The following is a 23,971-nucleotide window of genomic DNA, read 5'->3' on the forward strand; positions in this document are numbered from 1 at the left end:
AAGGCGAGGGCTGTGGGGAGGCCGGTGAGCTGGCCAAGTCCTCCTGAACAAGCAAGCGAGTGGTGGCTGGCCCAGCCGGCCTCGCCCCGAAGCAGGGCGGCGCACCCTGGGGAGCCTATAAGGGCCTCCCCACCGCCCTCGCCGCTCACTCGATCCCGCAGCCCTTCCTGCGCCTTCGCCCCCCGCCTGCCCAGCCATGGAGGCCATCAAGAAGAAGATGCAGTTGCTGAAGCTGGACAAGGAGAATGCCATCGACCGGGCCGAGCAGGCGGAGTCGGACAAGAAAGCTGCTGAGGAGAAGTGCAAGCAGGTGACGGACGTGCCTCTGCTGGGCTGTGCCGGGCAGCCCAGCACCCTCTCTGAGCTGGCGGGCTTCTGGGGCCGACGGTGGGGGTCTGGGAAATCTTGGTACTCGGAGGTTGGGGGAGACACAGGGGGTGATGCTCCGGCTGAGAAAGAGTGATGCTTCGTCTTCCCTGGAGGGGTCCCTGGGCTGGGAGAGAGGGGGCCAACTGGACCCACTCCCAACAAAGCCAGTGGGAGCAAAGCGAATGAGAGAGAGAGAGAGACTAAGAAAGCGTGTGAGAAAGAGAGGGGTGTTTGTGTGGGCTGGTTGTGTGTGTGCAAATGTGAGGGTGTGCGGATGTGTGTTGGGGTGAAGGCATCAGTGTTGGGGGGTATCCTAGAGGGGGTGGTTTGGGGATGCTGTGTGTGTGAAAGGTATTTGTGTGTGTGTGAGCATTTGTGTGTTCACATGTGTTGCGTGTGTGTTTCAGCTCTCTGGAGGGGTGAAGGTGACTAAGAATGTGTGTGCAGAGGGAAGCCTGCGCGTGCAATTGTTGGAAAGTGGGTGTGGAAGAGTATGGCTATGTTTGTGAGTCTGCGTGTGTTGATGGTGGTATCAGCAGGGGTTTGGGTGTATGGGGGAGAGGCTAGCTGTGTGTGTGCTTGCACAAAAGTTGACATGACATTAATGGAATGTGTGGGTGTCAGGGTGAGTGTGTGTGTGTGTGTGTGTGTGTGTGTGTGAAGGTGACTGTGTGTTTGGGCTGGCGTGCATGCGTGTGTGTCAGGGTATGTGTGTGCCTGTTGGGGTATCTGTGCCAGTGCGGGTGACCCGGTGCCCGTGTCAGAGCACACTCAGGTGTGACCGTGCGTGACAGTGGCCAAGTGTGGGTGCACGGTGGGGCCGGCTGTGACCGACTGCAGGGGCAGCTGAGTGAAGGGCTGGGGGCCAGGGTGGGTAGAGATTTGAGGGTGAACCTGAGAATCTCAATGTGTCTCTGTGTATCTGGGGAGCCCTTGCTGTGAGCCTGGCAGGGGAAGGCGGGGATACCTGTGGAAGACAGAGGCCCCAGACCCAGAGCTTTGGGGACAAGGTTCCCAGGAGGCCCAGGCAGCCGGGACACATCAGAGAGCTAATGGAAGTGTCCTGGGCTGGGCAGTCCCAAGGCCGTGGCTTGGGACAGAGCAGAAGTCAGCTGTCTGTGTCTGGGTGGCCAGAGCCGCCAGTGAGAGGAGGGAAGGGGGTCCTGAGCCCTCCCACAGTGCCCTGCCCCACACGGCTCATCTTCACCCTTGGGGCCAACTGCCAAGCCCTCAGGAGCATCAGGGTCTTGAATCAGCCCCAGGAGGCGCTTAGGACGGTGCCACCAAGTGCCCAGCCCTGCCCATCCCAGGCGTCAGGCCAGCTCAGCAGGTAAAAGTGCAGGCTCTGAACTCAGGCTGGCCTTGCTCATAGCTTAGTCACTGAGCACCCTGGAGCAAACACCTTCACCTCTCTGTGCCTCGGTGGCTACATGTGTGAAATGGGGAAGTGAAAGTGGTGCCTCCCTCACCACCATGGGAGGACGAGGGGTGACTAGGCAGGGGGAGCCCTTGGCCTGGGACCCGGCACAGTGGAAGCGCTCAATAAACTCAGGATTCTTTCCCGCCCTGCCCTACCTCCCCTTTGGGCCTCCCCACCCCCCAGTGTCCCGGGGCTGCCCTAGGCACCTGTGACACACCCGCACAGGACAGCCCCACCCCAGTTCTCCCAGCCACAAACTCTCCTCCTCCCTCCCTGGCAAACACAAACACCCATCCTGGGCTGGCCCTGAGCTGCCGGCTTCCATCCATCATTTAGCCCTTACCAAGAGGGGCTTAGCTAGGAATTCAGAAAAAAAAGCAATTCTAGGGCTCTAATTTTCACTAAGGTGTGAGTGAGTGATAAAGCACACTCTACCAAGGCGCACACAAGTCCGAAAGGGAAGGCTCCTCAAAGCCTCCAGCCAGCTGCACGGCCAAGGAGGCAGGGACAGGTTCTCTGGTCTCCAGCTGGATTTTCATTCTGTTCTCTTTTTTTCCACAAAGCTGCCCACTGGGGTGGACTTGCGCTCAAATCCAGGCCAGATCATCTTCTAGCTCTGTAACTCAGGGCACATTGCTGCCCCTCTCTGAGCCCTCAGTGCTCTCATCTGAGAAATGGGGGCAAACAATGCCTTCTGATGGCAGGGCACCCAAGATTCCAGAGGTCCAAAGCAGAAGCCTGAGTCCCAAAGTGCAGATGGCCAGTTCTGCCTGGGGCAAAGGCGGGAGGTGGTGAAAGACTCAATTTATCTGGACTGCCTTGTGCTTCAGGAGGCCAGAGAGCATGGGTCTTAGGCCAGCCTGACCCTCAGGGAACCTGCAGCAAAGTCCCAATTCCAAGCCCTCTCTCTCCAGTATGGGCATGGGACCAGGAGGCCCAGCCTGCCCACATCCTGCCCGCTCCCCTCCCAGGGCAGTGACATCCGCCCCAACTGGCCTTTGACCCCACATCCTGCCTCAGCCCTGCCCAAAGGCCCCATTTGCCGGGACTATGGTACGCAGCCCGTGACCCTCCTGGCCAAAGATTTACAGGCAGGGAAACTGAGGCCCCAAGAAGGAAGCAACTTGAGGGAGACCTTGCAGAGTCAGTGCAAGGCTCAGCCCCCCGCCGGCAAGGCACCACGCACCCGTACACACTTTGTGTGTGGAATTCGGACAGAGGGAAAGGAACCCGATCTGTGTCCACTTTATTTATTTTTCAGACCCAGCTCCAACCACTGAGGGGTTTGCAGTTGTGTCATTGATTCATTCTGCAAACTTCCCCCGGGGTTCTGTGGCAAACATCAGGCCCAGTCCCATACTGGGTGATGCTGGAGCCCAGACTGACCTCAGCCCCAGGCCTGTCTCGCAAGGAGCCCCAGGCTGGGGGAGACAGAACCAAACACAGAGGGACACCCCCTGCCTCAGGGGTCAGGGTTGGGCGAGAGGGTGGGACAGGGACTGAGGGCCCAGGGCAGCAGTGCAGGCCACCCAGGGGAGGGGGCTGGGTGTGGAGGGTCAGTGGGAGGAGGGCGTGATGGGCAGTGGGCACAGTATAGCCTACCATTTTTGGAATCAGTCTGACAAGGGTTCCAGTGCCCTATCCGTATGGCATTGGGCAGGTCCCTTTCTTGTTTAGGGACTCAGTTTACCCTTCTGTGACACGAGGCTTCAGTGGGACGGTATTTGTAATGTGTCTGGCACATTCTAACTGCTTCATAGGACTCTGCCTCCCTTATCACAGTCCCCACTCCTTGTTGTCCAAACATTGCCAGAAAAAGTTGTCAAAAACAATCTTGACACCCAAATGAGCCCGATGCTGCAGAACCTGCCCTCACTTTTTCATGTTAAAAGAGCATTGTGCCTGGCACACAGTTGGCACCTAGGAAATGCTCTACCACACAGATCTGGAAGGAAGTCAGGTGGATGCTGGGTCGGGCTGACCTGTCTTTAAGGAAACTGGCTCATTTTCTCAGTGAAAGTGGAAGTTCAAAAGCAGCTGCCAGGGCGCTCAGAGACCACCACGTCAAGGCTTCCATTTTGCAGATGAGGAAACTGAGGCCAGAAAAGGGGACGGGGTCATACAGCTGGGATTTGGAGTCAGGCTTCCGGGCTCCTTGCCTAGAGGTCAAGTCAGGGTCGGTGGACCCTGTCTTAGGCCAGAGCTGCAGCCACCCTCCTCCTCCTCTGATCCCCCACCCTCGTTTCCATTCCCCAGCTCAGCGGTAGGACACTCAGTAGCCCTGGAAATGGGAGGCTGGGTGGGAGGTTGGGATAGCAGCCCTTTTAAGAATTTGCACACACGCACGCATGCACGCGCACACACACACACACGCACACAGAGAACCTGGCACATTTTGCACATTGTCTCAGGAGTGAACATGAGCAAGTTAGGGAGGGATGCAGAAAAGCAGGTCTGTTATGAGGGCCTGTTCAGATGTGGGTTCAGATCCTGTTCTGTGTGATCCATGGAAAGGCACTCCACCTCTCTGGGCTTCCTGCTGTGAGGAGGAAGGAGGAGGAGGATGCAGGGCCCATGGGGGCTGCCTGCCCACCTTGGGAGCATGAACAGGACCAGGGGTCAAACCACCTGAGACATAAAGTCAGATCAAAGCCTGATCTGGACTGACCACCCCAGCCTAGAGTTACTGCAGGGGAGGGAGGCGCACAGAGGGAGGGAGGGAGGGTGCTGAGAAAGCTTTCTGAGCTGACCCTTGACTGGTGTGGTGGGGGGTGATGGAGAGGTGAAGGGGTCTGTGGTTTGTATCCCACAGACCTGACCTTCTCAAACTGGGGGTGCCAGGAGGCTGGCAAGACTCTTGGGATAAACAAAAGAGGACTGAAAATGTGGGGAATGCAGGGGACACTTTTATTAAAACGAACACAAGCCAGATTGCAAGAATTTAAAAGATTTAACCTGAGCCTTCCAGGAAAGTGATCTTTAAGGAGTAGCTCTCTTCTAGTAAGCCCTCAAAGTCCAGGAGTGGGGGGGGCGGGGGCGGGGATTGAGCCTGTCAACCCTTCAGGGTATTTTGTGAGAACCACTCTCTTGGGCAATAGGGAACCATGGCAGGTTCTAGACAGAGGGAGGGTAAACATACTTAGGAAGATCCTCTGCTTCCAGTGTTGGGAAGGCTGAGGGTAGAGGGATGGTCCAGGCCCAGAGTATGAGACTCCCCTGAGGAGGCTGCAAAATTGAACGCGTGTTTGTAGGAAACCTGTCGGGACTTGTTTCCCAAAAGCTGTGATCCATTCTGCAAGAGTATTGGGGGACTCCAAAAAAAAGATAAGCACAGCTGGTCCCAGGATAAGGAAAGGATGTGAAAGTCATATTAACAGGTACGAGTGGTGCGTTTATTGAGTGGTGCGTAACATTGTTATCCCTGTTTTACAGATGAGGAAACCTGGACTCCTATGAATGCGGGGGACGCCCCTGCGCCGCGGGGACGTGGCCCCCAGGCTGATGCGTCCCCCTATCTGTCCCCAGGTAGAGGAGGAGCTGACGCACCTCCAGAAGAAGCTGAAGGGGACGGAGGATGAGCTGGACAAATACTCCGAGGACCTGAAGGACGCGCAGGAGAAGCTGGAGCTGACGGAGAAGAAAGCCTCCGACGTACGTGCCCAGTAATGGGGGCGACCGCGGCAGGGCCGGACAGGAGCCCCGGGGCCGGGCGGGCGGGAAGCGCTGGAGGAAGAGGAGGAGGAGGAAGAGGAAGAGGAGAAGGCGGTGCCTCCCGGCGCTTTCTCCAAATAAGTCCCGAAAGAGGGCACTTTCCAGCAGCTGCGGCCAGCGGTGCCGACGTCAGGCCCTCCCCCAGCGGTGCTGACGTCGGCTGCCCGGCCGGGTGACCTCATCGCCCCGACAGCGGCCGGGCCGGGGGCGGGGAGAGGCGGGGGCGGCCCTGGCGCAGGCAAAGGCTCTGGGGCTGGGGCGCGGCTGCTGCAGCTCTCGCCGGAGCCGAGCCGAGACGAGCGCCCGCCGCTGCCCGCCGCCCGCTGCGTGCGCCTCCGCGCCATGGCTGGCCTCAACTCCCTGGAGGCGGTGAAACGCAAGATCCAGGCCCTGCAGCAGCAGGCGGATGAGGCGGAGGACCGCGCGCAGGGCCTGCAGCGGGAGCTGGACGGCGAGCGCGAGCGGCGAGAGAAAGTGAGAGCCTGCGCGCCGGCTCCTGCACCTCCGGCCCCGGCGCGCCCTCCTTTCTTCCCTTATTCCGGCGCCGCCCGCTTCCCGCGCTCCCTGCGCGCCCGCCGCTGTCGCCCCCCATCATCGCCCCCATTATCCCACCTTTGCACCCTCGGGCCCCGGCGCTCCCGATCGCGGACCCGCAACCTGGGACCCTCTGCTGAGACCCGTTCCTCCATCGCCATCCTCCTTCCCTAGCCTGGGACGGGGGAGGGGGCGCCGCATCCGGGTCGGGCGGGGCCGGCCGAGCGGGAAATGGGGGGATGGGGCGGAGCGGGGGGGTGTACGCGATCCTGGAGTAGGGAGAGGGGGTAGGGGGCACCCTGCTGCCTTCCGACTCGCCGCTGGCGCCGGGGTCCGGGCGGGGGAGGGCGGGGAGCTGCTACTCCACCTAGGAGCGGGAAGTGAGAGTGAAAACGTCGAGCTTCCATTGTCTAGGGTTGGACAGGCCGAAACCGGGAGTGGAGCTGGGGGCGTCGCACTTTCTCGCCTCTTCCGAGGCTTCCCGGTTCCTGCCGAACTTTCCCAGCTGTTCCCAGGGGCGCGGCGGCGACGTGTCTGCTCCAGACTGGGGGCGGAAGTTCAGTCCCGAGCCGCGGGCCTTTCCCTCCCAAGCTGGTCCCTGTGGGAACGCGGGCCGCGGAACCCGCCTTCCTCTAGAAGACCCTTGGAATGTTAGCATGGGGCCCCCGACCCAAGATCGTTTTGTGTGCGGCCGCTGCAAGTTGCGGGGCTTGAGGCAGATAATGGGGCTGAATGAGGAGGGGGCCTCACCGCCCTCTCTCCGTCCCCTGATTGCCCCTTGGGACGGGACAGGTGGTGGCCGCCAGTGGGGCTGGAGAGAGATCTGTATTGGTGTACTTAACTGCTAGGAGCGTGTCTCCATCTACAAAGTAGGGATGACAATAATGCTGACCCCAAGGATAGTTGGGAGGGTCTCAGGAGTAAAACCTCCCTACATGGCAACTGGCATATAGTACGAGCTCTATTACTGGACTTTTTTCTCCCCTCGTTCTACCCCTAGAGGAGCTCACAGCCTAGTGGGGGGAGGGGCAAGGGGAGTCAGACAAATAAGGCTGATTAACATTGTGGGCGGGGTGTGTCTGCGTACTGTTATGGGAGCATGACAGAAGTAGAGAACCAGTGGGGTAGGCTTCAAAATGGAGGTTGAACAGTCTTATAGAATAAATAAGAGTTTTCCGGGACAAGAGACTGTGCAAAGACTCAGAGGAAAGAAAGTTGGGGGAGAGGGTGGAAGCCCAGGGTCCCTGAAAGCTGGAGTGCTGGGACTCAGGGTGGGCACCCCAAAAGTGGAAAAAGTGCCCAACCAGATGGAACTACCATGTGTACTGACAGGTCTGGGGAAGAGCCCCCCAGACTGTTTCTCCGCTGGCCAGAGTCAAAGCATTTAATCCTGTAAGGGCTGCTCTGGCGTGAAGAGGCCTCAGAAACCTGGTGTAAGCCTCCAACAGTAGCCAGTTTGGCCTCTTTCGCACACGTAACCGGCATAACCCTCCCTCTGATCTCATCCCAAGTCATCTCTGGAGGACAATTACTTCTGCTTAAAAATGGCCCTCAGCTGTGAGCCAAGACTTAGGAGTGGGACAGTCCAATATGGGAGGAGAGATGTTTTTGGAAAGTTTCGAACTTCTTAAAAAGTTCACTTTTCAAGGCATGCTTCTCTTGATCAGGAAAGGGGAAAAGCCTTAAGAAGGTTCCTGGGCAAAAGGAATTGAGCCCGGGGGGAAGGGGGGGGCACTTTTTCAGTCTCTTGTAGAGAAAGCCAAGAGCCGGCGTGTGGCAGACTTCTGGGTCTGCCTCCCAACAGCTGGTTTCGTTTAGATTTTTGTGTGATTAACCGACATCTTCCTGTTCCTTTGCCACATGTATCTAGCAAGCCTCTTTTACCTTATAAGGGAAATCCTTTGTAGCATGTAGAAACTTTGATTGCAGGAAGGGGTGGAACCGAAAATGACTAGCAGTGACTAGCAGTTTTTCAAAAATACATATGTATGTATGTATGTATGTATGTACATATATGAATGTATCTCAGAACTGTCTCGATTCCAGATAGTTGAAAATGTGCCCAAAGCTTGGTTGTCAGGATTCAGAATCCCCCACGTAAAGAGGCAGTGTTTTTTTTGTTTTTTTTTTAAAGACTACTCGTGAATCAAGCACCTCTGTATGATCTAAAACGTCAGTTCCTTGACTACTAATGGGTATGAGGTTTCTTTTCGGGGTGACAAAACGTTTGGAATTAGATAATGGTGTTGGTTGCACAATTTTGTGAGTGTACTAAAAAACATGGGGTTGGGGGGAAGTCAATTCCTGCCCCAGTTGCTGAAGGAGTTAAGATTCATATGATTTAAAAAGAATAAAAAGCACCCACTCATTGGAATGAGTGGGTGACATTTCTTAAAATAGTTCATCAGTGGTTTAAATGGATTCCCCAAACTGATGTTTCAGAGGAAGTTGCGATCAAAAACACCTGTGGGAGCTTCTGCTCCCCCTGCTGCTAGGACTCCGGAGCTAAGAAAAGTTTCCTGACTCTGCGCTTTTCAGCAACGCTGGCCTTATTCTATTACTCCACTGATTTTTACAGCCTTCCCCAATTCGGAGATTCTTTATTTGTCTTGTTATGAAGAAGTCAGGGTAGCTTTATATTTCTCCCGTCGGTTGAGCTCCATATTACCAATTCTCAATATTCCTAAGTGTGTGGCCTCAAAGCCCCTGCAGGACTCAGAGCACAGGTTCGGCGAGGGAAGAATCCTGGGCTGGGGCTCAAGAAGCCGTTCCCTACCAGCTCTGTGACACTGAACCGATCTACTTCACCTCACTGGATCTCTCAATTTCCCCAGCTGTAAAATGGGTGAGATACGTGAGGATTAAATGAGGTGAAACCATGGCAGTAAGGACTGCACTTTGTGGGACTTCCCACATGCCAGGTGCAATGCCCTACCCTTCCTTTACAGTCCCCACAGAGGCATGAAGCAAGCAGGCCCTGGGATAGGGAGGCTCAGAGCAAGCCGTGAAACGACCTGCCCAATGCCACATGGCTATAAACTGGCAGAGCGGGGATTCTGACCCAGCACACTGTGATCCTGGAGTTCTTGCTTTTATGCACGCCACCATATTACCTTCTTTGTAGGTGAAAACACCTTGAAAAGCCACTAACAACATTCTGACTTCTCTCCCACGCCTGTAACCAAGTTTTCTTTCCTTTCCTTTCTTGTATCTTTTTGTCCCAACATTTCTCAGCCAGGCTTGGTTAAGGACAGCGTTCCAGCTGGGCCGCCCCCAGCCTCCCTCCCAACTGTATGGCCAACATGTAACTGAGGCGTCCAGATTCTTGCATTTGTCTTGCCATTCAGGTGGTTGGGAGCAGACCTTACGTGACAGGGTGAGCCGGTCACTGGTGGCCTTGCTCTCTAGAAATACCATGGAGAGGCCAGCACCGTCCTCTTGGAACATACAGCTTTCTTACCTCTCTCTCCTGTATTGACTTGACAGACTGTCCTATTGTGGATGTCTGCTGACATTTGGGGAAAAGATCATATGGAAAATTCACGTTCTCCAGATGAGACACAGTGTGAATTCCTGATCACCTGGATTCCCGGGTGGGCTTTGGCAGGGGAAGCGGGTTAGCTGGGGGAAAGGGCACTGTGTGAGTGGAGGGCTCCTGCTGCTAGCTGACCCGTTTCCTTCTTAACCTGGCTGCACCTCTGACCTCCCTAGGCTGAAGGTGATGTGGCAGCTCTCAATCGACGCATCCAGCTCGTTGAGGAGGAGTTGGACAGGGCTCAGGAACGACTGGCCACAGCCCTGCAGAAGCTGGAGGAGGCAGAAAAGGCTGCAGATGAGAGCGAGAGGTAAGGACGCTTTGAACCCAGTGGCATTAGCCTTTGCTTCTGGGAAACGGGGATCGTGTTGTAGAGCGGACCTGCCAGAGCTGGGGTGAGAGTAAGTGAGATCACACAGACCTGCACGTGTGCACATACGTACAAATGCGTATGGTTTGTACGTAGGTGCAACGCCTTGTAAACCATCATGCTGTTTGTAGGGGCATTTGATGTGGTGGTTCCAAAGGAAAACTAACAACAGGCAGAAGAAGGCAAAAAATGGACACATATAAGATTGCAACTGCAACTGTCATTGGCAATCAGTTTGCAGAACACTGCTTCTCACGTTCTCCCTGAAAGTCGCTGTGCATCTCGTCATCAGTGTTCTCAAGACATCAGTTTCCAGGGTGATGTGAGAAGGCGGGGGATGAAAATTTGGAATGGGCCATCTACATAGATGTTCGTTGGCAGTGCTTCAGGCTTTGGGCTACTGGACAGCTGTGTGTCAGGGACATGCACAAACCAGTCCCATTAATATATTTGCCACTGACAGAGCTACGCTGCCTCCAGAAGGGTACTGTGTCCTCCAGAGTGGGCAAGTTCTCTGGCACGCCTTGGTGCAGGCTCTGGAGGACTGAGGGCAGATTGTGTAATTCACAGAAGCAGCTGTCTCTGTGTGGTGGTAAATGGGTTCCTTGTGTGGTCATGGTGTGGGCTGGCCCATTGGTCCTCGTGTATCTGCCACATCTTCACAACAGAATTCTCACCGGACCCATCCACCATAGTTTCCTGGTATATACTCCTCCCAAGGGTTCATTCCCGATTGTGCCGTTGTGACCATACACTGGAGAAGCAGAACCAACCGGGGAATCTTGGAGATTGACTTTTCAAGTTGCCCAAGTGGGAAATTTCTTCCCATGCAGTGGAATAGTCCTACCCAGGGCACAGATCCCAGTGCAAGCACAGATCTCTGCTTCAGCCACTTAATAGAGGGAGAGGGTGGCAGCTCAGGGCAGTCACAAGGAAGTGTGAAGGATCCAGTCACAAGTTGCTCATGGCTGTGCCTGGGGCCTAGATTAGCTGCTACCGTTGTTCACAGTCAGACCAGCCTGACCAGATTGTCTCACTTCTGTGACCTCCCCAAGGCAAACCAAGAGAGCCTGGGAAAGCCCGTATCACCTTACCAGAGGCCTTTGATGGCACCCCTGTTAGACACTGCTGTTTAGGTAGAAAGAATCTTATACTTGGGAGATGGAGAATCTAGATTTAAGTTCTTCCAAAAAGCCACTGCCATTTACTATGTGGCCTTGGACAAGTCACTTTGATCTCTCCACTACTGCAGAGGGTTTTCCAAACTTGATGATCTTGAGGACTGGTACAGGCATGGAGAGTGTTTTGATAGTCAGCTGAGAATGGTAGTGATAGTCCGAATGAAAGTATTTATTAGAAGTATATGGTGGGGGTTGGGGTGGTGTGATGAATTGGGAGATTGGGATTGACACATGTACATTAATATGTATTAAATGGATAACCAATAAGAACCTGCTGTATAAAAAAATTAAATGATTCAAAAATTCAAAAATAAAGAAAAGAAGTATATGGTCCTCTGCTGTGGGCAGGCACAACACACATCGATACATTATCCAGCACTAGCCTCTTCTTTGGAAGTATCTGGTCTTACCTTGTCCACCCTAAGCAGTGCAGGCTAGAGTGTGCTCCATCTCATGGTCAAAAGTTGTAGGAGACTTCCAGCCATCCCCAGGACGCTGTCCCTTCCAAAGTGGACTTCAGTTCAGTATCCACTTCAGTTCAGGCCTTCTTCACCCATCACTTTGTGGGTACCTGCCTCTTACCTGGTCTTCCCACTGCAGTCCATCCATCATTCTGGTTTCTACTCACTCCTGCTTTTGAAACCCTCCTGTGGTTCCATGTCCCCTTGGCATAAAACACTTAGTGTGTCATTCAAGCAGCCTATGGTCCAGCCACCCTGACCTCCCTGCCATATTCTTTCATTCCTGTGGGGCTTTCTTGTACAGCTCTGTCTCACTGAAGAATACCTTTCCCCTCCTTGTTCATTTGTGGACTCTCTTCTGGGAAGTGCCTCGTCTCTCTCTCACACACACACACACACACACACACACACACACACCACTTCACTGCAGCAGAATTCATCATTCCAACAGCCAAGCTGGGCCCAGACCTCCGATCACATCATGGTAACTGCTGGCGTACAAGTCCCCCTTGTTACTAGTTAGTGAGAGACTCTATAGGATGGGAGCATGGACTCTGGAGCCACATCACCAGTTTGAATCCCAGCTCTGCCACTTACTGGCTGTGTAACCTTAAGCAAGTTATTTGCTTAACTGAGTCTCTCTATGCCTCAGGTTCTTCCTCCGTGAAATAGGGATAATGTACCTACCCTGGGGGCGGGGGTTGTGAAGTTTGAGGCACTTAGTGCCTGGCATTTGGCAAAGATGAAATGAATGTGAGCAGCTCTACAATTTCCTGTTCGGAGTATGGTTCTTGGTAGATGTCAGAGAAGTGTTTAGATGAGCAGATGCATGGAGGTGTGTGATGAGGCGGTAATGTATGGAAGTAATGACGAGGTTTGCTCCTTGCAGAGGAATGAAGGTGATAGAAAACCGGGCAATGAAAGATGAGGAGAAGATGGAGATTCAGGAGATGCAGCTCAAAGAGGCCAAGCACATTGCTGAGGAGGCTGACCGCAAATACGAGGAGGTGAGTTGGGGTGAGTGGGGCTGGTAGATGGCAGCAGCAGGAAGTGGGGAGGAAATGGATCTGTGATAGGGAGAACCCTGGGGCCGCCTAAAGGAAGTTCTTGGTCAGCTCAGCTGTCCTTCTGTGTCCACATCTGTTTTCCTAAGACAGCCACTTGGCTAGGAAACCGTATCTTCCACGACGCCAAAAGTCCTGGGAAATTCTGTGACACTCAGACAAGTGGGGACTTAGACTTAATGGGGAAACCAAGTGATCAGATCCCTTTTTTGTCCTGCAGCTTGGTGTTAGGCTAAAATGGGGAATTGTGGTCCCCAGTCGTGGGTCTTCAGGCCATGAAAGCTCAGTTGCTCCTTCTGCCTGCCCTCATGGTCCCATCTCTTCCTTCACTTCCCGGGGCCTGAGGGAGAGAACATAGATTTTCTCCGGGACTGTCTGAGTCGGAGAAGCAGGAGAAAGCCCCACGTTGCAGATGGTCTGGGCGTGGCCTTGCTGTCTGAACGGGGGAGGGCATTGAACTAGACGTGGCTCTCAGGGGTCAGTCTTGGTCGATCCTTCCTGTCTCTGCAGGTAGCTCGTAAGTTGGTCATCCTGGAGGGCGAGCTGGAGAGAGCAGAGGAGCGTGCCGAGGTGTCTGAACTGTGAGTGGCAGAGCAAGGCTGAGCGGCGCCCAGCTCAGCTCCGGGGCGGGGGTGGAGCTGGGAGGGAGTTGGTTGTGTTGGGAATGGATACCGACCAGGGCCTCTGGTCAAGTGGACGGGCATCTGAGACCCATTGCTCAGTGCCTCCTCTTTGCCTCCATGGCTGACAAAGAATGATGGGTAACTGTTTGTTCTTACTGCCCTGGGCAGTGCTGCCCACGTGTTGACTGTTCCCACAAAGGTATTGGGAAAGATGAGTGAGACAGGGAGAGCAGAGAAGCCCAGAAGTCCGTTTTCCCAGAGAGGATCACTCAGGAGGCTGTGCCTTCTTTTTTTTTTTTTTTTTTGTGGTACGCGGGCCTCTCACTGCTGTGGCCTCTCCTGTTGCGGAGCACAGGCTCCGGACGCACAGGCTCAGCGGCCATGGCTCACGGGCCCAGCCGCTCCGCGGCATGTGGGATCCTCCCGGACCGGGGCACGAACCCGTGTCCCCTGCATTGGCAGGTGGACTCCCAACCACTGCGCCACCAGGGAAGCCCTGTGCCTTCTTAAGGGAACACTGAGGGCAGGGTGCCATGTCAGTGTTTAAATGCCTTGTTCTTGATGTCATTGTTGGATTGGGACACATTCCTGGAGGGAAAGGTGAGAAGGTTGACCGGAATCCCCACAAGCTCCCCACCAGAAAACCAAAATGCCTCCCCCCTCGGACTTGGGTGAGGAATCCAGCTCCCCGGAGCATTCCTGCTGTGCTGAGAGAGATCTGGTTTCGAAAATCCGCTCCAACCTTGCTTCCTGGAGTGTCCGGTGTAAACTCCGATTGCTCCCAGCCTCCATCTCATTCTTAAACACCTTCCGGAGTCAACCACATCAGTCATAGATTTCACAAGTCCCTGTTGCCTCAGACTTGGCAGGAGCCCAGGAGTGCTTTACAAACCTTCCAAATACTCCTCGGCCTGCCGCGCCTTTGCCTGGCATGATAGGGTTTTGATAAACACACAGCGCTGTGTCTCAGAAAAAGCCATTAACATTTTTCCCCCCGCATTCCTTCTGGGGGCCCCTGGAAGTGCGATTCCTCCTTTTGAAAACTTCTTTTAGGGGAATTGCCTGATGTAAGATAAGACACAAAAATCCCTTGTCTTTGGGCAGAAAATGTGGTGACCTGGAAGAAGAACTCAAGAATGTCACTAACAACCTGAAGTCGCTAGAGGCTGCATCTGAAAAGGTTGGTTGTTGGCTTGAGCTGGAGGGTGATGTGCTGGACTTTCTTCTTTTCTTCCCCCAGCGTACGCAGGAGCGTGCTAGGGTATCAGGGATCTGACCTGTATTTGCTAACAGCAGCTTTGGTGCCCAGCAGCCAGGTTTTTCCCCTATAGAAAGAGGTGTCCAGTGGCTATATTTCCCCCTTTTAAGATGGGGTCTTAGCACCATCTTTTATCTCTACCTCCGGGAAGGTGGAGATGGAATGAGATTGGGACCTGGCCAGGCTCCTCTTAGGTAGATCTGAGCATCATCATATAGATACAGAGCCTACAGAGCCTCACTCTCAACTGAATCCCTGGGTTCCTCCAGAAATGCTTTCTAGAAGGTCGAGCGGCAATCAGAGGTGGAATTGGGCTTTATTAGCTGAAACAGTACCCAGCGCAGTCATTACAGGAGAGAGCATTAGAAGCAACGTACACGCTCTTCCATGGCCTTCTTCCCACCCCCCGCCAACCCCTGCATCCTCATCTCTTCCTCATTCTCCCTCCTCCTACTCCCCTCCAGTTGCATTGAACTTCAGTTTCACAAACATTCCATGTTGGTCACCTTCAATACCTTGAACCTGCTGTCCACTCAGCCTGGGGTGACCTTCCCTTTGCTCTCTGCTTGGCAACCCCCTATGCATCCTTTAGGCCCCTGCATGAGAGGCCCTCCCTGATTGCTCACCTAGGTTAGGTGTTTCTCAGCTGTGTAGCCCCACCTACTTCTTTTCCTATCATGATGGTTGATCACATTTATCATAATCGCATGCCTTCCTTGCTAGATTGTAGGTTTTAAGGACAGGGACTATGTCTCGTTTAGAGCTGTGTCATTAGTCCTAGCGTTGTGCCTGGCGTATATCTCATACTAGGATAGGTGGTGAATAAGTGCAGACCACATATGTATGCCAGATGCTGCCCTGGCCACGGGGAGAGATGCTACAGTGATGGTACGGCTTCTGTTCCTGAAGATCTTGAAGTCTAGCTGAGTAGAGGGGTTGATAAAGTAACAAAGTGCAGTGGGGCTTCAACAGAGGGACTTCACAAAATTGGGAAAGGTGTCACGAGGAGGTGACGTCAGAAAAGACCGTAGAGCGGGATGCTGGCCAGGAGCTCAAATTCCAGAGTCAGGTTCCAGTCACGGCTTGGTCACTTCGTAGCCATGTGACCCTAGACAAATTAGCTAACCTGTCTGTTACTCTTTACTCTTCTGTAAATCGGGATTGATGATATCTAGCAACATAGCAGGCAGTTAATGTAGGTTCGCGACTATTCATCTGAGTCGAGCCCTGAAAGACAAACATAACTTCTGACAGATAGTAATGAGGAATGGAACATTCCATGCTGGGCGGCCCAGTTGTAGTCAAGGGCTGGAGACCAGAGAACACTCAGAATAAGGCTAGGAAGTGGCCAGCACCTTGGGGAAGCTGATGGGAAGTGGGGTTGGAAACATAGGTTAGGCCAGCTGCTGTGGAGGGCCTTGAGTAGCCTATTTCCATGCGGTCATCGGCACCATATTCATCACATGTGTATCCTGAGTTATCAGCTCAGGTCTTGAGATCAATACCATCCCAGAGGGGTCTCTCCCAGATTCTCTGAGTTTTGCACAAATTTCTTCTGCCTGGGAAGGTGCCTGTCTCTACTTCTTAGGCAGGTTCATAGCTTCAAGCACACACTTTTCTCCGAGGAACAGGGAACATGCATTCTTCTGTGCTTTTATTCCTTCCCTTTTTTAAAAGCAGTGTTTTGGTCTCTCCCACAGTATTCTGAAAAGGAGGATAAATATGAAGAAGAAATTAAACTTCTGTCTGACAAACTGAAAGAGGTGCGTGTGATTTCCATCCAACTAGTCCAGGTTTCTCCTGCGGCTGGTCTTAAAGCACTCATAGTGACGACTCCTTTCTTCTGCCCTAGGCTGAGACCCGTGCCGAATTTGCAGAGAGAACAGTTGCAAAACTGGAAAAGACAATTGATGACCTGGAAGGTATGAAATTACCATATAATTATGTTTGTTCTGCCTCCCTCTACACGGCACATCCCCAGACAGTTGGGGGGAATCTGGAAAGGCTGATTTGGGCTTCGTCCACTTTAGGATAGCAAAGTGCAGAGTGATGTCACATGTGGAAGTCTGGAGCCCTGGAATGGAACAGTGCAAATCAAATTCAGACTAGGGTCGCCATTTTTCAAGAACTAAAATATTTCTGCTTAATTAGCTCCACATGTGAGTAAAGAGACCCAAATATGGCTGATTCTTTTCAAGTCTTTAGAATTTCCTTTAATTTGCTCATTTCTGACACGCCTTGCATTTTTTAAATGCCTTGCATTTTTACAGAAGCTCTCTCCCAGAGAGTGCAAAGCTTATCACAGTATGAGAAAATGGAAATTTAGAGACCGTGGAGACCTGAATTAAGACTCCAGTCTGCGAGTCTGCTGCCCACATATCCCAGAATTTCTTGAAGAGTTCCATCTTTAAAAAAATTCTGTCCCATGTTCTTCATGAAATAACCCAGAACTTCCAGAATCTTGGGGCTCAAACGAAATCTCCCAAACTGCCTGTCCCACCCAGAAAGGGTACAGAACTCATTCCTCAGACCATGTGTCCCAATGTTTGATTTAGGAAGTGAGGTTTCCATATAAGGGAAAATGCCCTATTCCAAAGTACAGCCTTTGGACTGGATGACATCATTGAAAGTCAGAAATAACCTGGGGTGGGAGATTGGTGGGGAGAAGCTCTAGCCATTTCTAGTCACCACTCTTTTTAAAGGTTCATTATGGCTAACCCCCTGCAGAACTTCACACCACTTAGAAATCACTCCATAGATCTTTTGTTTTCTCTTTTGTGTTACACAGGACACGACTTTCTCCTAGTTCATGCTTTGTTTTCTCACTTTTTTTTTCTTCCTCTCGTTGCTCATGTGTGACACTCCATTCCGACCCTCGCGTTCTGTACCCTGTACCTCTTCTTCTGAACTCTCTCCCTGGGGACCTCCGCCCTCTAGACGAGCTATATGCTCAGAAGCTCAAGTACAAAGCTATCAGCGAGGAGCTGGACCATGCTCTCAACGACATGACCTCTCTCTAAGAGGCGGCTGGGGTGCTGCTCTCTGTCCTAGCAATACTGAAGTCTGCTTCAATACTGTGGTGCCTATACTCCTGTGGGCTTCTAGAAGCTAGAAGCTCCAGTTTCCTGCCTCCTGGTTTGACCTTTCAAGCCTTCTTCTGCTGTGTCTGTGACTGTGTGACAGAAATAAAGTCAGGCAGTCCTCACCTTCATGCCCTCCCATTTTCATTTTCTCCACTTGCCGCTTTTGAGCCGTAGCTATGAGGCCCTTGACCATGATTGCAACCAAAAGTGAGGGGTTCAAATGAAGAGCTCGTTTCAAAAAGAAAATTATGCCCACATGATTCTTTTCTGACAATGTAAAAACAAAAGCCAACTTGGCCTGAGCTCTCAAATGTATTAGCTAACTGTATCTACATGCCAATAGCAGTTTTTCCTTAAATAGAAATTATGTTGAATGGAGACTCATCCAACCTCCTGAGCAGCTTAATAGAGTCAGCAGAACTTGCAAAAACCAGCAGGCTTATCGCTAAAAAGAGGCTACCTTTGGATGGGGCTTCATCTGTGGATTCAAATAGCGGCAATGGCATTTTGGTCTCCTTAGTCCTCCTTTTCTCATGTTTTCTCTGTGATATACTCGGAGAGTGGTGCCCGGGGTTCCCTATGTCTTCATTGTTCACTGAACACATCTCCAGCTCCCAGTCCTGGGAGGAAGCTCACCTCTATACCCTGCCCTTAGAAAACAACTATACGAGGAATTAAAGGGCATCCCATTAACAGGGCAAGGGAATGGAAGCTGCTGGAATGCCAAACAAAGGAAGTGAGGTGATTCTTTCCTGAGTTCCAAACGAAGTTGCCTGAGATGCTAACGTCTATCTCCCCTCATACTTGAGTTAACTAGAGCCAGGAACCTTGGTTTAGTGACAGCTCATAAAATTTGTGTGTGGGTGTTAAAAGCTCACACCTATGGTGACCAAAAGCTCATCAGTTTTCCCAAGAGAATCCAAATTTTAAATAGTCTGTCTGGCTCTCCCCTGCACCCCACCGCTGCCACCGCCTTAAATTGTCCCAGAAACACTGACATTTTGATGTCCAAGCCGTCTTCCAGACTGCCCCTTGAACCTGAAAATGGCATGAAAAGCTCCAGTGAGATCATTAATTTTTGGTCACTATAGCTTGTTATTCCTCATCCAGTAATTTTTTATTTAGGTGGGAACCTCTGTCACAATTCTTTATATTCAGTCCTCCAAAATACATCTTCCCTAAACTACCCATTCCCTTCCACCTCCAACCTTTCTCTGTTCCTAACTGCTGTCCACCCTGAACTTCTGCATAAACCACTCCCCTCACATATTGCTATACATATGCCCCTGGAAAGATGAAACTGTGTAGGGGTAGGTGTTTTTTTGTTTTCTCTCTCTGCATATTTGTTCCTGGGATTTTTCCAGCCATATGTAGCCTCCACCCTTGGAAATAACTGCAGCCCTGTCTATCTAGTCAGTCTGCATCACTAAGCACCTAGGTGGAACTTCATTTAGCCATTAGGGCTATGGAGATCTACTTCTACCTGTTGACAGCGTGGGGGCCTGTCACATTCTCAAGGGCAATTAACACTTTAGGGGAAAGTTAGTCTCAGACCTCATGATAAAGTAGATGCCAGGGAATCCAAGTGGCAAGGTGTGAAGTGAGGTCGAGGCTTGGAGTTGGGAAACCTGGGTTTACATCCCGGCTCTACCATTTTAGCTGCGCAACCCTGAACAAGCTGCGTAGCTCTTTTGCAGAAACAAAAGTGATAGCTCAGTTGTTGAGGATTAAATGAGGTAATGGAGAAATTGGTTCACACATAGTAGGCCCTCAGTTACTTCTGTTAATGCAGACTGGACAGGCCCAAGTAACTGTCCTCTGCGGGAATCCTCCCAGATCATAGTCACTAGATTAGATTTTTTTAAAGTGCCACATCAAATGAAAGGTTCAGTAGTTTTAGTTGAAAGGCTGCCACCTTTTGCAGTCATTTTTATTCTTTCTGAAAATTTCCAAGCTGATCATATCACACTTTAAGAGGCATTTTGCTTTCCTCTGGTATTTTAATAAGTCTTGGCCTAGTCCTTATCAGCCATCACTCATTGCAAACCAGTTCTCTCTCATGCTCTGTCATGCACAGCCCTAGATGGCATCTTAGATTTTTGGGTTTTGTTGGGTTTTTTTTATTTGTTTCATCAGCTCAATTACTTAATAATGTACCTATAGTCTGTCTTAAATTTCAATCATGTTGCATTTACCTGCAGTTTGACTACACTGCTATGGACACCTAGAAACAATTACACAATTATGCCTGGAATTTAAACAGCCATTCCCAGAAGCTCCAAAGGAAAGATGGGTTACAGGATTATCTTTCCCTACCATAAGCTCAAGGATTAATTAACCAGCACTAGGGAGAAAATGTATTAAGTCATCCATATCTTAGACTAAAATCTGTGTAGCATTTCATAAGTTCTGAAGCATTTCTCATTTGTTCCTCATAATAACCCCCATGCCGCACAATGGTATTATTATCCCCATTTGATAGATGGGGAAACTGAGACCTAGAAAGGTTAAATGGCTTACTTCATTGGCCCAACTGGGGCTTAAATCCAGGTGTTCTGACTCTAGGATTGCCAGATTTATCATATTAAAACATAGAACACCCAGTTAAATTTGAATATCAGATAGGCAATGAATAAATTTTTAGCATAAGTATATCTCAAGCAACATTTGGGATACACTTGTGTTAAAAAATGTATTCATTGTTTATCTGAAATTCAAATTTAACGGAGCACCTGTATTTTATTTTGCAACCCTATCTGGCTCCCAAACTTGGCATTTAGTGTCTACTAGTCCACGGTGTTCTGCTATAATTAAAATGTAGAGTACCTTCTCTGCTCTTTCACTCTGGCAATGTGGAGTTTAGAAACCTTTTTTTTTTTTTCCTTTAACAAAGATGCTTATTAATTTATTTTTCCCTCATTCTTAATTCTTACCAGAAAAGCTTGCCCAGGCCAAAGAAGAGAATGTGGGCTTACATCAGACACTGGATCAGACACTAAACGAACTAAACTGTATATAACCAAAACAGAAGAGTCTTGTTCCAAAAGAAACTCCAGAGCTCCGTGTCTTTCTCTTCTCTTGTAAGAAGTTTCTTTTGTTATTGCCTCTTCGCTTTGCTGGAAATGTCAAGCAAATTATGAACACATGACCAAATATTTTGTATCAGAGAAGCTTTGAGCACCAGTTAAATCTATTCCTTCCTTTTTTCAAATGGCACCAGCTTTTTCAGCTCTATTTTTATCCTTAAATTGCATTTATTCCTAAGGTAGGCAGGGTATTTCATATTGAGCATACTCTCTTAAGACTGAGGGCATTTGGTTCCTGGGAGAATAGACAACCTCACACTTTCGAAACACAGATTCTGATATCTAGTCATGGGTCAATTTAAAAGGTTGGAGAATATTCACCATCGGTCACACTATAGGAGGCCAGGGACCGTCACGTTAACATGGGTGGGGATTTTCCATCCAGAGCAAAAAAGGGGGGTGGGGGGGGAAGTCATAAACCAGAGAGGTTAACCTGATCATCCTGGCTCTTTTCCACCCTCCACCGTGCAGAACAAACATCCTCTGAGCAGCCAGCATGAGAATGCCTGGAAAAGGGTCATAATAATTACCCAGATGTTTTCGGAATAGATAATTGATATGCTCTTCTCTATGCTTCTTTCACTCTAAAGTTGTTCTCTGAGGAGCTAATGTTTTATTCCAATAACGACCCATGCTTATCTGCTCCGATATGAGGCCATCCACTCAGCCGGAATGAATGTTGTAGAATTCAGTCCTATTCAGAGAAGCCGTATCAAAAACACTGCTAGCATCAATAATTAAGACTCTTTTTCTATAAACAAATATTGGGCAGAATGGCCCTCTCTGACAGCAAAGTAAAGATGAAAAAGTAATTGGCCTAACTTCATCTCCTCTATACTCCAGGGACTGGCAAATTGGAGATTTACTTATCTGGAATTTTAATTCCTTCTTCAGGACAAAGTTAATCAAAGACCAAGAAACTCCTGATTAAACTGGATATGGAGTATTCTGTAGACAGGGCTGCACATTTTGTCTTTGTTAGATTTCTGCTTTCTCAGTTAACATCTCAGAGCTGAAACATTCCACATTCCCCAGCAGTGTGGGAGCCAACTCAAGTTTACAATTCTGACTAAAAATCACCCTGCTTCTAGCTTATCCAAATCCTCTGCCCCTCACTCCTATTTATTAAGCGTCACACTACCCAGGAGATACACTAGCAAATTGTGCAACTGAATAAAACCCACACTTTTCATTTAGATTCTTGCAACTGTATCATATGTAATAGTATCACTTTTTCTACATTTTGGTCAAATAAATTTTTACATAAACTACAATTTGTGTGAATTTTAGTGTGTGTGGGGACGTACACACCATTATGGTTTGACAAATGTAAATGGGATAGAAAGGAAAGATAACTGTACCAAGAACTCAGCAAATGTTATTTATTTGCTGTCTACCATGACTACCTGATATAAGGATTATGATCTCTATATTACAGGTGAGAGCTCTTTGCCTTAGTAACTCAGAGCTCCTGTCCTTTGTTATCCCCGATCCTGCCTGAGCCAGACTAAAAGAATGAGGAAGATTTTAATAGACAAGATAGGAGCAGGAAAGATGGTCCCTATCACTTGAGTCACGAAAGCACAAGGCCTAGCTGGGTAAGGATTTCTCTGTGTGACATATAAAAAAGAAAGAAGTAGGAAAGCTGGAAGATAGGCGGGGTCCACACTGATGAGAGCCTGAACTTAAGTTGGTCTGGAGTGGAGAGCCACTGATCAATAATCAATAAATAAAAGAAATAAATTAGGAAAATCCACTTAGCATGCATTGTCAGGAAGGACTAGAGTGGGGTAGACTAGAGGCAGGAAGATCAGTTAGAAAGGTATTTCAGTTAATCCAGGACAGTGCTTGCCAGACTGGACTAAGAAGGAAGAAGTGATCTGAAGGAAAGTAATCTTTAGACTTGGCTTACTGGATGGCAGGAACTTAAAAGAAGAAAGTGTCAAAGGTGACTGCAGTTTCACTACCTGAATTGCTTTGAGGTTTGCCTTAAGATCTGATCTTGGGGAAGGGGGTTAGGGAATCCAAAAGAAATGAAAGCCTTTTAAGACATGAATGCAGTATGCAAACAATTTTTTTTTGTTACCAAGTACAGTTAAAAACATTTCCTTCATTTTAATTCAACATTTAGCTGACACTGTGAGCTTGTTTAGGTGGTAGAGGCAGGGAATGTCGATGAATAAAGTATAATGCCCTCCTCTAAGTGCCCTACCACTGCTAGATTGAAGTTCCTCCTCTCCCTCCTCCTCACCCCCTTGGGCTGTAATCTAATCTCAGTATACTGCTTTAGTCATCCTGGTGCCTCAGCACCTATTATAAGTATTTAATGTTTGTTAAACTGACATGTCTCAGCTCTTGGGGAGTTCCCAATCCCATGAAGTGTGGGTGGGACAAAAGGTGAGGTTAAGACCAAACTGTGAGGAATTTATCCTGCCAATAGACCATGGACGGATATTGGATAAATGTTTTAGACTAAGCTCACTGCAGGGTTGAATCTGGATTAGAGAACGATCAGGGAGAGCAGTGGAGAGATGTGATGATCTGACGAGCAAAAGAAATAGAAGAGGGCTTCCCTAGTGGCGCAGTGGTTGAGAGTCCGCCTGCCGATGCAGGGGACACGGGTTCGTGCCCCGGTCTGGGAAGATTCCACATGCCGCGGAGCCGCTGGGCCCGTGAGCCATGACCGCTGAGCCTGCGTTTCCGGAGCCTGTGCTCCGCAACGGGAGAGACCACAACAGTGAGAGGCCCGCACACCGCAAAAAAAAAAAAAAAAAAAAAAAATAGAAGAGCAAGGGACTTCCCTGGTGGTGCAGTGCTTAAGAATCTGCCTGCCAAGGCAGGGGACATGGGTCCGATCCCTGGTCTGGGAAGATCTCACATGCCACAGAGCAACTAAGCCCATGTGCCACAACTACTGAGCCCACGTGCCACAACTACTGAGCCTGCGCTCTAGAGCCCACGAGCCACAACTACTGAAGCCCGCGTGCCTAGAGCCCGTGCTCCACAACAAGAGAAGCCACTGCAGTGAGAAGCCCATGCACCTCAAGGAAGAGTAGCCCCTGCTCGCTGCAACTAGAGAAAGCCCGTGCAGCAACAAAGACCCAGTACAGCCGAAAATAAAATTAATTAATTTAAAAAAAAATAGAAAAGCAAGGTTTAAGAGCTATTTAGAACATCCTTAAAAACCAGGCTGTGAGGGATGAAAGAAAAGTATGGTGGCTTAGGTCTCAGAAAAGTAATTCAAGACAAGCTAGTGTGAGTACAAGATGACAAGTT

At 50.3% G+C, this 23,971-nt stretch overlaps 1 protein-coding gene across 6 annotated transcripts; it reads left to right on the top strand.

The window, feature by feature from the left end:
* The first annotated feature begins 45 nt into the window (after positions 1 to 45).
* Positions 46 to 21,082, top strand: TPM4 (tropomyosin 4). Of its 6 annotated transcripts, none has more exons than XM_065875686.1 (9): positions 46 to 310; positions 5,315 to 5,440; positions 9,746 to 9,879; positions 12,471 to 12,588; positions 13,156 to 13,226; positions 14,373 to 14,448; positions 16,227 to 16,289; positions 16,379 to 16,448; positions 20,546 to 21,082. In XM_065875686.1, the coding sequence occupies exons 1-9, from the start codon at positions 197 to 199 to the stop codon at positions 20,626 to 20,628; spliced, it is 855 nt and encodes a 284-aa protein (XP_065731758.1). In that variant the 5' UTR covers positions 46 to 196; the 3' UTR covers positions 20,629 to 21,082. The 6 variants fall into 6 exon arrangements, with proteins under 6 accessions (XP_065731758.1, XP_065731757.1, XP_065731759.1 ...); XM_065875685.1 differs by lacking the exon at positions 20,546 to 21,082 and adding an exon at positions 17,464 to 17,546 and having other exon boundaries at positions 197 to 310; XM_065875687.1 differs by lacking the exons at positions 46 to 310; positions 5,315 to 5,440 and adding an exon at positions 5,569 to 5,974.
* Positions 21,083 to 23,971: the final 2,889 nt, after the last annotated feature.

The sequence above is a fragment of the Phocoena phocoena genome, chromosome 3, assembly GCF_963924675.1.
Source record: "Phocoena phocoena chromosome 3, mPhoPho1.1, whole genome shotgun sequence".
In the NCBI taxonomy this organism is placed as follows: Eukaryota; Metazoa; Chordata; class Mammalia; order Artiodactyla; family Phocoenidae; genus Phocoena; species Phocoena phocoena.